General features: G+C 36.0%; 1 protein-coding gene across 7 annotated transcripts in view; it reads right to left on the bottom strand.

The window, feature by feature from the left end:
- The window catches only part of BCKDHB (branched chain keto acid dehydrogenase E1 subunit beta), a 285,086-nt gene that overhangs the window by 63,403 nt on the left and 207,943 nt on the right, over positions 1-13,740 (bottom strand). The window contains exon 9 of one of the 7 annotated variants that reach the window (XM_023544190.2): positions 8-12,659. The exons of the other annotated variants lie outside the window; for them this stretch is intronic. Within the exon in view, the coding sequence (XP_023399958.1) occupies positions 12,651-12,659 (9 nt within the window). The 3' untranslated portion in view covers positions 8-12,650. Of the gene's footprint in view, positions 1-7; positions 12,660-13,740 lie in introns of those variants that run through there. 7 annotated transcript variants of the gene reach the window in all.

Genomic DNA, 13,740 nt, shown 5'->3' with positions numbered 1-13,740 from the left:
AAAGGAAAACCTAATGCTAAAGTCTACACATTTCAAGTATGTGGTGGTAGTTTTAACTCAGTAATAAATATAAACTATTTAAATTCAACAAATAATATAAAAATGAGTAATTTATGGCAATCAAGCTACAACTCTCTTTCAACTGGACAGTATTCTAATTTTTGCATTGTTATAAAAGCTTTCAATATTTTTTCTAATCCTGTGTAAAAGAAAAATAAGATTTGAAATTCTTTGTATGTTGTTAAAAATACATGCCCATTATAAAATATTTTTGTTATGAACTGAATTACTGTGTTTCCTATTTTGTCACAATATTAGTTTTTTTCTTTCACAGTGCTTTAAGATGAAAGTGCTTTTTTGTTCATTGAGATATACTTGCATATAAATAACAATATTCTTAGGATATACTGTTTTGTGGAGGAGACCACAAAACTAGGATATAAAAGCTGTAGCTAAAAAAAAAAAAAAATTAAACCTCCTGGATATTTGAATAAATCACTGCAAAAGTAAAAGCATTTTAACCCTCTTTAAAACCTGTTTAATGACCACAACTCCATTTTAATATAGAAAATGTCACAAATAATATAGATATATTTTCAACAGTTGCTGAATGTGGTTGTTCACACTGTACATAACATACTCTGTACAATAATAAATCAAAAAGTATAGCTATGATATCATAGCAAAATGCCAGCTGTGTTGGGAGGTAAGAAAATATTAAAATCAACAGCGAGTTATTATTTAAAATATGTTGAACATTTACCAAATTACCAAATAGAAGTGGAATTTCTAACAATTTGATAACACCTTTCTTAAATTCTATGTTACTATTGTATGACTATGAAATAAAAATCTTCTAAGCAAAAATATGAACTAAATTGAAAGATTTCCTTCATTCTAGGCAATTACAGTTTATAAAAGTATGCAGCAGTTTCAGCCAACAAATGTTAACCCCCAAGATACGGCCAGTAGCCATGACAAAAATAAGGTATTTAAGTAGCGACTGAAGGACATAAAATTTTATGAAGACCTTGATGAATACTCCTTCCTCACAATGGAACACTAACCCTGGAATACTGGTATGTAGCTTTTTATGAGTGTGATTAATTATGCCATTTGTGAAAACCACAAATTAACCTGAATGCATCTGCACAGAAATAGAAAGAGATAAAAATAATCATTAAAAAAAAAGTATATTATCTAAAAGATGTCCTGAACTTAAGGATCAACAGTTTAAATAAAAAAACAAACAGATTTGACAATCAGACCTTCCTTGTAGCTCTGCCAACATAAAGTATCTAAAGATGCCATAGCCAAAATCCACCCAAGCTAGATGGTGCATCTTAAATTTCTAGTAGGTACAAAGGAGAAGCTTCTCTAAAAATGCTCTGTTATCTTAAAACTCTGCACAACATAATTGGTCCTTTTTATCTGAAGTGAGGCCTATCCAAGATCAAATGATAACCTTTACAATGATCCCTGATGGCCAACAAGCAACAAGGGCAGATGGCCTATGCTTCCTGTGGCCTGTAGAGTGTGCTGGGGAAACAAAGCAAAGACGCACCCAGGAAAAGCGTTTCCAGACCCTTGGGGTGCATATAAGCAGATGAAATCTGGAGACACTCTGAGTGTCCTTCAGCAGGAGAATGGCTAAATAAACCAAGGCACATCCATACAAGAAACCATCTTGAAGCCATGATACTGTGTGTATGTGTGTCTGTGTGTGTGTTCACATGCGCACACGCACACGCGCGCACATATCTATTGACGAAGAAAGATGACCATAAGTTAACCGGTAAAATAAGCAAGCTTCAGAACAATCTAGTCTCATTTTTGTTAAAAGCAATAATCACATAGATGAGGACTCCAGCAATACACACACATCTTTCTATACAAACATATCTATATATCATATGTGTGTAAACAGTCTGGAAGGATTCCAAACTATCAAAAATTGTTTCTCCTAAGGAATGACAGTGAAGGAAGTGTAGGGAAGGGACTTTTAATTTTACTTTATGTATTTTTATATTATTGAAAGTATTCTCAATAAGCCTAAAATAAATAAAAATTAAGGGAAAGTCTTTTTCTCCTCCGGAGAAACTATTTTTGGTAGTTTGGAATGAATTAATGTTAATGGTCAGAAATACATGTTAAGTTGCAGTCACAATCTCTTCAAAATCATAAAAGAAAACCCATGATTTCTCAGAAAACTCATGATTTCACTAATGTCCCAAACTCCAGCAGCAAAAAGGCAAACTAAAAATATTCAGGGAGCCAGCTTTCCTGCCCTATTCTCTGCATGGTCCGCTGCATGCCAGCTCAACACTTGACCCTCGGGTCACTGGATGCGAGACAGAATGGGAAAAAAAGAAAAAAACTACTGGTATCAGAGAAAGTCAAGTTCTTCAACACTTCATACTCTGGATATGTATTATGTAAACATGTATGTTCTCAGACGAAGAGTTAAACTGACAGACATGGAAGTAATTCCAGAAATTTCAAAAACACCAATAGCTAGAGACTAGATAGAATGCAAAGTAATAATACTTGAGTTTTGTGGAAACTGCCACTGTGTACAAACCAGGGAAAGAGAGATAGTGCACCCTTAAGAGAGGCATCAGAAATAATGACAATAATCATAAATGAAAATTGTCACAGGGATTGTTGTGTGGTAGGCACTGAGCTGAGCATTTTAAATTCATTACCTTATTTAATTTGCAAAGCACCTAAATTTATTTTAACCTCTTGAAATCATCTCTAGTGCTTAAAAAATTACTAAAATGTGTTAAATAAAGTTATGTCAAAATTCTGAGAATGCCAAACTTTAAACACAGCACATATTTTCAAAGTCACATACTCAAAGAATTAGTATATATTATATTGAAGATTGCTTTGAATAAAACTCATCCATTTCACAAGGTATGATACAAATTCAATTTAGCATATGCTTTTTATTATTTACAACTTTAATTTACTGAAACTCTGCAAGATTGATTCTTTTCTGCAGTCTCTTTGGAAATTATTAACACTTTTTATATTGTGATAATGAGATCATTACAAATCTACAAACTACATTTTTTTTTTAACTTTCACAGGCATTTAATTTTCATACATTTAGTCAAAATGATACACAACTGCAGGAAATTTATCTAACGAAATTTAGCATTTTGATGTATTTAGTAAAAATTAATATGGTACTTTTCAATGGATATCTATTAACCTTTTTAAAATAAACAACTTTAGATATATTAATAATACTTTAAGATTTCTTTTCCACAGAAAAAGTAATTTTTCAAGTTTTTTCTTAGATAGACGTATTTCTCCACTTGAGAAAAAATTTTAAGAGTTTAAACAACTTTTAAACCTGAAAGCTGAGCCTATCAAAGCCAGGAAAGATCGCGTAAGGCTGAATTTTCCAGTATCTGCTCCTTCAACTATTTACCTCTAAGAACTGGATTCTGGTGTAAGGCAGATGGAGCACCAGTGAGTTAGAGGTTATAAATGGTACCAGAGTAAGCCAGTCAAACATGAGTCTAGTTCTCCTACCACAAAACAAAAGGACTTTGTCCTTCACAAGGACTCTAGAAAACCTGTCAAAAAAAAACTTGAAAAACAGTCCTGAAAGATGAGGAGTTAAACTGACTGTGACTGCTAAGTCAGTCAGCACTGTTTCGCTCCAATGTCTCTCCTATCTTCTCACCATTCAGTTATTCATTCCCTCCACCAGTGCATCAGTAACCTTCTGTCACAAGAGGAGCAATCAAAATCCTAATATTGAACACAGGACACTGCCAACAACAAAAAGATCACAACATCACGGTTCCAATGGAGCCTTTGAGGACAACTTGGCCACTCCATGATTTCCCCCACTGCCCGTCTTTCATCCAGATGTCGTTATTAATGGCCATAAATTATCTGTGAGGATACGTAGCACAATGCTTTGAACATGGCAGACAACACACAAGAAAAGTTAGTTATAAATCTACCAGAATAATTTGTTTAATTAACTATAGTAAGCATGTCTCCCTTTTTTTAGGCTATTGCTTTCTGAGATGGTGCGAAAGTATATTTCAGCGCATTCCAGAACAAATTTGTTATGAATTAACAGGCTCTAAAATAATGATATTTTAATGCAGTTTTAACAACAGAATATCTATGATAATAACAGAGCTGCTAAGTTATACCACCTTAAAATGACTGCACAGACTTTGGCTGCACAAACATTAGACATATGTTTTAGTGAGTGTAGTCTTTAAAGATTTTAACAAAATCCAACCAGGAAAACTGTTAAGCTGTCATTCCAGGAGAAAATGATACAGACAGGCAGGCCATTAAGTTTGGGTATGCCTGAAAGTGCAACACTGACATTTGGAAAGCAAAAAAAAAATCATATTTTTTATTTCATACTCAAAATCTATAGCAGGATTTCTTTTTCCCCCTACAAAGCAATTCAACCTTACCAACACCAAGTTCAGCAGCCTATTCTGTAAGAAAGCAGCATTTTGGATATGCAATTTTTGGCCTTTTTAACATTTTCTTTCTGAGTATAAAGCTAATGAAAACCAAAAGAAACATCAAAGCTGACCTTTACCTGTTCCTTTTGAAACCAAAAGAGCCTTGAATGTCTATACATGTAGGTAAACAGAACTAATAGTAAAATCTTAACACTTATGTTTTATTAATCAAGAACACATTAATCAATAAGTATTTATAGACTGTAGAATAATTAAGGCCATTTTTAATGAGCTTCAAATATCAATGCAAATGAATTAGACAAATTTTTGAAATATTTTTAGTCCCCAAAAGCATTTGACAAGTTGGCCAGAAAAAAATCTCATAAATTATCACAGGCTAACAAATGTATTAATATTTGCTTAGCGACTACTCTAAAGATGGTGCAGGACCAGGCAAAGTTTTGTTCTGTTATATGTAAGGTCACCATGAATCAGGGCCAACTCGGCAGCAACTAACAACAAGAACTATTATTAATCAGTATGACCTTCACACATGATTGGACAACTGGCTAATATTCCACTGGGGAAATACCAATGCTAAAAGAGAAAGGCTAGTTATGAGCTCCAGGGAAAGTTCTGAAAAGTCCATTTTGGCAAGGGCTTTAGTGATGGAGTTATAAACATTTTAGTACTGTAGGAAAGTGGTGTAAACTGAGAAAAACTACATCCTTGGGGCTTTATCACCCATGTGGAAAAAGTCCATAAAGGAGCAAGTACAGCATGAGAGAGAACTGCATGAGGTCAGTAGTAGAAGAATAAGCAAATAATACTGACAAAGAAATGAAATGTTTGGAAAATTTTTCAGACAACTTCATTGGCTAACTCTTCCTGAATAAACTGTGTGAATCAGAACTAACAACACACTAAAGAGCCTATGAAAAACCATTTTTGCAAAAATTAAAAGTGGACATTGTTGTGAAAGCTACTTCAAAATATTTCAGATAAACATGTTTCTGCCAATTGGCCTTACCTTTCCAGCTTATGCTTCAATAGTGTCTGGCCCCTGATTACTCTGTGAACATGCCCCATGCTTTCCCACCTCTGATTTCCTTCCCTAAATAGGCAGAGACATTCTATTCCTCCCTCAAGACCCATCTCATACAACTCCTCCTGCCAAGTATCCCTAACTAGCTGGGCTTTTTCCTTATTTTAAATCCCATGGAACCTTTTTCCCTCTTTTTCATATCAGATTATCTACACAGTAGGGACCATTTCCTAATAGAACTGGTAGTTGATGATGCAAAGATATACTATGAAACTTAAAACTAGGGTAAAAATGCAGAGTCAAGTAATGGGGTTAAGGCAGTACACACTGTTTATACCTCTCTCAGGAACACAAATAATTTCTACCTATTTTATCATTCCTTCCAACTACATTCTAAATCACAAATTTGAGAATAGGGACACTGTGTTTTTATATTTGCATCAAGTGCAGATCATACCATATGACAAATACGTACTAAATTCAGCAAATTATTTTCATGTTATATAAACATTTTGGAAAAGTACCTAAGCATCTCTTTTGTTTCTTTGTATGTTTTATTGGGTGGGGGGGGGTGGTGTATTCTTTCTAACAGTAGGTGTGCATTCAGGCATATACTATTACTGTCTCCTCCAGCAGACACTAAATCATCAAGGGCAGGAAATTCAGTAAGTATCAAATATTTGGTACCTACCACAAAGTCCAATACGTAGTTATGTATGCAGATACTAAATAAATGTTCTTAATATTGATTTTTAAAAAGCATACAGCGATTTAAACAAATCACTATCAAGCTACAATTTTCTGATGACTTTAACCTCTTAGGAGTAACTAGTAATGCTAAAAAGGGGAAAATCTTAATACCTAAGCTCGAATTATTCTTCTAATTCACAGAGGACTACCCTAAGCCATGCAGTGGTGCAGTGGCTTGCATGTTGCTGGAAGCTATGCCACTGGTATTCAAATACCAGCAGGGTCGCCCATGGCGAACAAGTTTCAGCTGAGCTTCCACACTAAGACAGAGTAGAAGAAGGACTTGGCAGTCTACTTGTGAAAAAATTAGCCAGTGAAAACCTTACGGACAGTAGCAGAACACTGTCTGATATAGTGCCAGAAGATGAGCCTCTCAGGTTGGGAGGCGTTCAAAATATGACAGGGAAAGGGCTCTCTCCACAAAAGAGAGTCAACCTTAATGACGTGGATGGAGTCAAACTTTAGGAACCTTCATTTGCTGATGTAGAATGACTCAATATAAGAAGAAGTTTGCTGATGTAGAATATAAAAAAAAATAAGACGGCTTAATAAAAGGAATGTGGAAAGCATGAAGTATGAATCCAGGAAAATTGGAAGTCATCAAAAATTAAATGGAACACATAAAACATCAATATCCTAGGTATTAGTGAGCTGAAATGGACTGGTATTGGCCATTTTGAATCAGAAAATCACATGATCTACTATGCTGAGAATGATAATTAGAAGAGTAATGGCATTCCATTCATCATCAAAATGAACATTTCAAGATCTATCCTGAAGTACAATGCTGTCAGTGATAGGATAATATCCATACGCCTACAAGAAAGACCAGTTAATATGACTATTATTCAAATTTACACACCAACCACAAATGCCAAAGATAGGGAAATTGGAGATTTTTACCAACATTAAGCAGAGTGAAATTGATCACACACTCAATCAAGATACGTTAATAATTACTGGTGACTGGAACATGAAAGTTGGAAACAAAGAAGAATCAGTAGTTGGAAAATATGGCCTTGGTGACAGAAAGGATGGTGAAGATCACATGATGAAATATTCCAAGACCAACAACTTCTTCATTGCAAATATCTTTTTCAACAACATAAATGCTGACTACACATGTGGACCTTCCCAGAAGGAATACACAGGAATCAAACTGACTACATCTGTGGAAAGACAGAGTGGAAAAGCTCAATTTCATCAGTCAGAGAAAGGCCAGTGGCCAACTATGGTACATCAATTACTCATATGCAAGTTAAAATTGAAGCTGAAGAAAATTAAAACGAATCCACAAGAGCCAAAGTGTGAACTCGAGTATATTCCACCTGAATTTTGAGACCATTTCAAGAATAGATTTGACCCACTAAACACTAATGACTGAAGACCAGATGAGTTGTGGAATGACATCAAGGACATCATACATGAAGAAAGCAAGAAGTCATTTAAAAGAGAGGGAAGAAAGAAAAGACCAAAAAGGGTGTCAGAAGAGACACTGAAAGTTGCTCTTGAACATAAAGTAGCTAAAGCAAAAGGAAGAAATAATGCAGTAAAAGGGCTGAAGAGAAGATTTCAAAGGGCAGCTGGAGAAGACGAAGTATTATAATGAAATGTGCAAAGGCCTGGAGATAGAAAACCAAAAAGGAAAAACATGCTAAGCATTTCTCAAGCTGAAAGAACTGAAGAGAAAGTTCAAGCCTCAAGCTGCAATATTGAAGGATTCTATAAGGAAAATATTAAACGATGCAGGAAGCATCAAAAGAAGATGGAAGGAATACACAGAATTGGTCGACATTCAGTCATTTTAGGAGGTAGCATATGATCAAGAACCGATGGCACTGAAGGAAGAAGTTCAAGGTGAACTGAAGGCACTGGCAAAAGCCAAGCCTCCAGGAATTGACAGAATACCAATTGAAGTGTTTCAACAAACAGATGGAGTGCTGGAAGTGCTCACTCATCTCTGCCAAGAAATCTGGAAGACAGCTACCTGGCCAATTGACTGGAAGAGCTCCATATTTCTGCCCATTCCAAAGGAAGGTGATCCAACAGAACGCAAAATTATTGAACAATATCATTAATATCACACGCAAGTAAAATTTTGCTGAGGATCATTCCAGAGCAGTTTTAGCAGTATATCAACAGGGAACTACCAGAAATTCAAGCCAGATTCAGAAGAGGATGTGGAACGAAGGATATCATTACTGATGTCAGAAGGATCATGGCTGAAAGCAGAGAATACCAGAAAGATGTTTACCTGTGTTTTATTGACTGAAAAGGCATTCGACTGTATGGGTCATAATAAATTATGGGTAATATTACGAAGAATGGGAATTTCAGAACACTTACATGTGCTAATGCAGAACCTGCACATAGAAAAGAGGCAGTCGTTCAAACAGAACAAGGGGATATGGCATTGTTTAAAGTCAAGAAAGGTGTGCATCAGGGTTATAACCTTTTAACATGCTCATTCAATCTGTACGCTGAGTAAATAATCCAATAAGGTGGGCTATGTAAAGAAGAACAGGGCATCAGGATTGGAGGAAGACTCATTAACAACCTGTGATATGTAGATGACACAACCTTGCTTGATGAAAGTAAAGAGGACTTGAAGCACTTATTGATGAAGATCAAAGACCACAGCCTTCAATATGGACTACACCTTAACATAAAGAAAACAAAAATCCTCACAACTGGACCAATAAGCAACATTATGATAAACGGAAAAAATACTGAAGTTGTTAAGGACTTCGTTTTATTTGGATTCACAATCAATGCCCATGGAAGCAGTAGTCAAGAAATCAAACAGCACATTGCATTGGACAAATGTGCTGCAAAAGACCTCTTTAAAGTGTTGAAAAGCAAAGATGTCACTTTAAGGACTAAGGTATGCCTGACCCAAGCCATGGTGTTTTCAATTGCCTCATATGCATGTGAAAGCTGGATAATGAATAAATTAGGCCAAAGAAGAATAATGCCTTTGAATTATGGTGTTGGCAAAGAATATGGAATATAGCACGGACGGACAAATCTGTCTTGAAAGAAGTATAGCCAGAATGCTCCTTAGACGCGAGGATGGCAAGGCTTCATCTCACATATTATCAGGAGAGATCAGTCCCTGGAGGACATCATGCTTGGTAATGTGGAGGATCAGAGAAAAAGAGGAAGACTCTCAATGAGATGGATTGACACAGCGGCTGTAACAATGGGTTCAACCATAACAATGATGGTGAGAATGGCACAAGACAGGGCAGTGTTTTGTTCTGTTGTACATAGTGTCGCTATGAGCCAGAACCAACTTCACGGCACCTAACAACAACCCTCACGCAACTCTTTCCACCTATTTTTTCCTACACCTAATTCGTTTTAGAATAAAGAGTTAGCAGTGAAAAACATCATTCTGTTTTTATGTACACCCTTTTTAAATGCATAGTTGTAACAAATGTACAAGCACAAACCATTTCTTTTCCTTGGTATTTAACCCAAATCTTCGTTTCCTGTTGACAGAAGTAACACTGATAATAAAGTTACTGTATTAGACTAAAAAGCTGACGTTTATTAGGTATGTGCTTAAACATGAGTAAATATGTAAATAAACATGTTTTAAAAGTCTTTTTTAATTTTCCCAATTAGCCCAAACATGCAAATAGCAACCTCTAGGTAGCAATATAAATTTTTTTTCTGCCAAAATAATTTTGCAAATAACTAAAGTAGTCCCTTCTCAAGTTGTTTTCATAACTTATTATCACTGTTCTGTCATTTTTCAACAGGATTTAAAAATATTTCCATAAACTTGTAACCAATCTCCACTGCAACTCTCTCAATTTTCTTTTTCTTGAAAGAAGAAATTATAACATATCATTTGGATATTAATATGGTTGAATTCCATGTTGAAGATTTTTGGAAATGAGTTGTTGTTGTTAGGTGCCGTCGAGTGGGTTCTGACTCATAGTGACCCTATGCACAACAGAACAAAACATTGCCCTGTCCTGTGTCATCCTTATAATCATTATGCTTGAGCCCATTGTTGCAGCCACTGTGTCAATCCACCTTGTTGAGGGTTTTCTTTTCCACTGACCCTGTACTTTACCAAGCATGATGTCCTTCTCCAGAAACTGACCCCTCCTGACAACATGTCCAAAGTATGTAAGACACAGTCTCAGCATCCTTGCTTCTAAGGAGCACTCTGGTTGTACTTCTTCCAAGGCAAATTTGTTCATTCTTTTGGCAGTCCATGGTATATTCAATATTCCTTGCGAACACCGCAATTCGAAAGTGTCAATTCTTCTTCGGTCTTCCTTATTCATTGTCCAGCTTTCACATGCATACGATGTGACTGAAAATACCAAGGCTTGAGTCAGGCACATCTTAGTCTCCAAGGTGACATTTTTCCTTTTCAACACTGTAAAGAGGTCCTTTGCAGCAGATTTGCCCAATGCAATGCATCTTTTGATTTCTTGACTGCTGCTTCTATGTGTGTTTATTGTGGATCCACATAAAATGAAATCTTTGACAATCACAATCTTTTCTCTGTTTATCATGATGTTGCTCATTGGGCCAGTTGTGAAGCTTTTTGTTTTACGTTGAGGTGTAATCCATACTGAAGGCTGTGGTCTTTGATTTCCATTAGTAAGTGCTTCAAGTCCTCTTCACTTTCAGCAAGCAAAGTTGTATCATCTGCATAATGCAGGTTGTTAATGAGTCTCCCTCCAATCCTGATGCCCCATTCTTCTTCATATAGTCCACCTTCTCGGATTTTTTGCTCAGCATACAGATTGAATAGGTATGGTGAAAGGCTACAACCTGATGCATGCCTTTCCTGACTTCAAGCCACTCAGTATCCCTTTGTTCTATCTGAACAACTGCCTCTTGATCTGTGTACAGGTTCCTTATGAGCCCAATTAAGTGTCCTGGAATTCCCATTCTTCACAATGTTATCCATTATTTATGATCCACACAGTCCAATGCCTTTACATAGTCAATAAAACACAGGTAAACATTCTTCTGGCATTCTCTGCCTTCAGGCAGGATCCATCTGACATCAGCAATGATATCCCTGGTTCCACATCCTCTTCTGAATCTGGCCTAAATTTCTGGCAGTTCCCTGTCAATATACTGCTGCAAACCAAAAAAAAAAAAACAAACCCAGTGCCATCGAGTCAATTCTGACTCATAGCGACCTTATAGGACAGAGTGGAACTGCCCCATCGAGTTTCCAAGGAGCACCTGGTGGATTCGAACTGCTGATCCTTTGGTTAGCAGCCATAGCACTTAACCACCACACCACCAGGGTTTCCTATACTGCTGCAGCCTCTTTCAAATGATCTTCAGCAAAATTTTGCTTGCGTGTGATATTAATGATATTATTCTATGATTTCTGCATTCAGTTGGATCACCTTTCTTGAGAATGGGCATAAATATGGATCTCTTCCAGTTGGTTAGCCAAGAAGACACTTAGTAAGTAATATTTAAACCAAGTTGTGCTTTTGAAACACAATCAAGGCATTGTATATCCTACATCTTTGCTTCTTAGGGCCATCCTGGGCTCTTCCAGGCATTTTCTTTAGAGTTTGCTATAGCAAAAGCATCTGGGAATTCCAAAACTGAAACCTTAGCATAAGTATGCTTATGCTTTTCATAAAAGGAAAAGTGGGAGTACGATAGCTCTGACACAGTACTTGGCAAATTTAGAACCTGGCCCAACAGTAAAGACTCCAATGGCATTTCACTGTGCTACATTTATTATTTGCTAGTTCAGGCAGTTTCAATGAAATGACATTACTATTCATTGAAGTGATATTATTGAATCATTGAAGTAATATTATTATTACCCTGGTATGTGTGTGTTTGGGGAAGGGGTGCTAACAATTCACAGAAAATTTATGATACTAGTTTAACATTCAGAAACCCTGGTGGCATAGTGGTTAAGAGCTACGGCTGCTAACCAAAAGGTTGGCCGTTCAAATCCACCAGGCGCTCCCTGGAAACTCTATGGAGCAGTTCTACTCTGTCCTATAGGGTCGCTATGAGTCAAAATCGACTCCATGGCAATGGGTGTGGTTTTTGGTTTAGTTTAACATCGAAGTTATAATAATTGTGGGCTGACTGAAAATTCCATACAGATATTGTTTTAAAGATGCTTAATAGATCTAATTTCTTAAATTGTATAATCAAGTCTCAAATGTTCACCATGTTCTTTTTCTCTTAAAAAGTATTACATGTCGATTTACTCAACCTCCTCCATTCTGAAGTAGACACAATGAAATTTTATCCTAAGTCACCAATGTCATAGGTCCTTTGCCAAAATGATTATCCAAAATAGCACTTTTCTCCTGAAAGATCTTCAATGTATCAGCTAACCAGCATCTTAAAGATAGCTTGTGAACAGTAATGGCACCTGAAGTTCACTGCCCCTGAAAACAAGAAAAATGGAGTCTAGTTACATATTGTAGAGCCTTATGAGCCTCTTATCTTTGCCCCATACAGTGCCAGTAATTGGGAGAAAAACAACGCCAACTAAGAAAGTTTGGAACATTGGTAAAAACCGGAAAATGATATAAATCATATTGCTTGAATATTATATGCAATTTTCCAATTAACTTGTAATGTTGCACAAAAGGTCATTAGTTCATGTCAAAAACCATTTCTTTTGTTCCTCACACATGCCAATACTGGAGAAACAAAGAGGAACTAACCCAGGTCCCCAGTGTGTTGTAATGGAGCCTTCCACAATATCCTAGGGCAAAGCGTACCCAGAAAAGATAGAAATTAAAGATTGTTTTAAGCGATAGTAAACAAGGTATGGCAGAATACTGGAACAAAAAATCAAGTTATATTTGTTCAAAAAAATTTTTTTTTAGAATTTTTAATTTGAACTCCTTTAGTTCTTTCTAAAATAACTCTGAAAAAATGGATTTTTCTCTTCTTAAAACAAACAAAAATTACTAATATCCTCTGCTGCTCAATTCATAAATCTCCATTTGGCAAATTTTTCTCAAGTGTTGACAACAGAGGGAAAGACTATGTCTGGTCATCGTAAGAGTTCTGAAGGGTAGAAAGTGACATCATCTCTTTTACTCCCAGCATACCGTGAATAATAAGAAAGCGTCCCTAACCAAAACCAAGACTGTCAGCCAGTAACATTTGACACTGCTGTTTTAAGCACGTATTAAGGGTACTATTTTCTCTGAAGCCATCTGGTTGTCTACCAAGGCAATACTTCTCTAAGGAATGATCAAAAGTATAAACACTGCTACACTTCTGCATCACCATGGATAAATGCTTTTATTTTCTAAAACTTGGTCCAATTCTGTCGGAGCAAATGGATTTTTAGTCCATTAAAAAACAAAAATCATGTGTAGCTCATAATACATGGGCAAGGCTTAAAATCTTTTGGGTCTTTTTTGGATATGACTCAAAAAAAAAGTTACAATAAAACTCAAAGGATAGTTCAGCAAAAGCTGCATATATTTTTTGAATATATGTTAAGATGGC

Source organism: Loxodonta africana, chromosome 1, assembly GCF_030014295.1.
Source record: "Loxodonta africana isolate mLoxAfr1 chromosome 1, mLoxAfr1.hap2, whole genome shotgun sequence".
In the NCBI taxonomy this organism is placed as follows: Eukaryota; Metazoa; Chordata; class Mammalia; order Proboscidea; family Elephantidae; genus Loxodonta; species Loxodonta africana.
The sequence above is the reverse complement of the archived record's forward strand: the minus strand, read 5'-3'. Positions and strand labels throughout refer to the sequence as shown.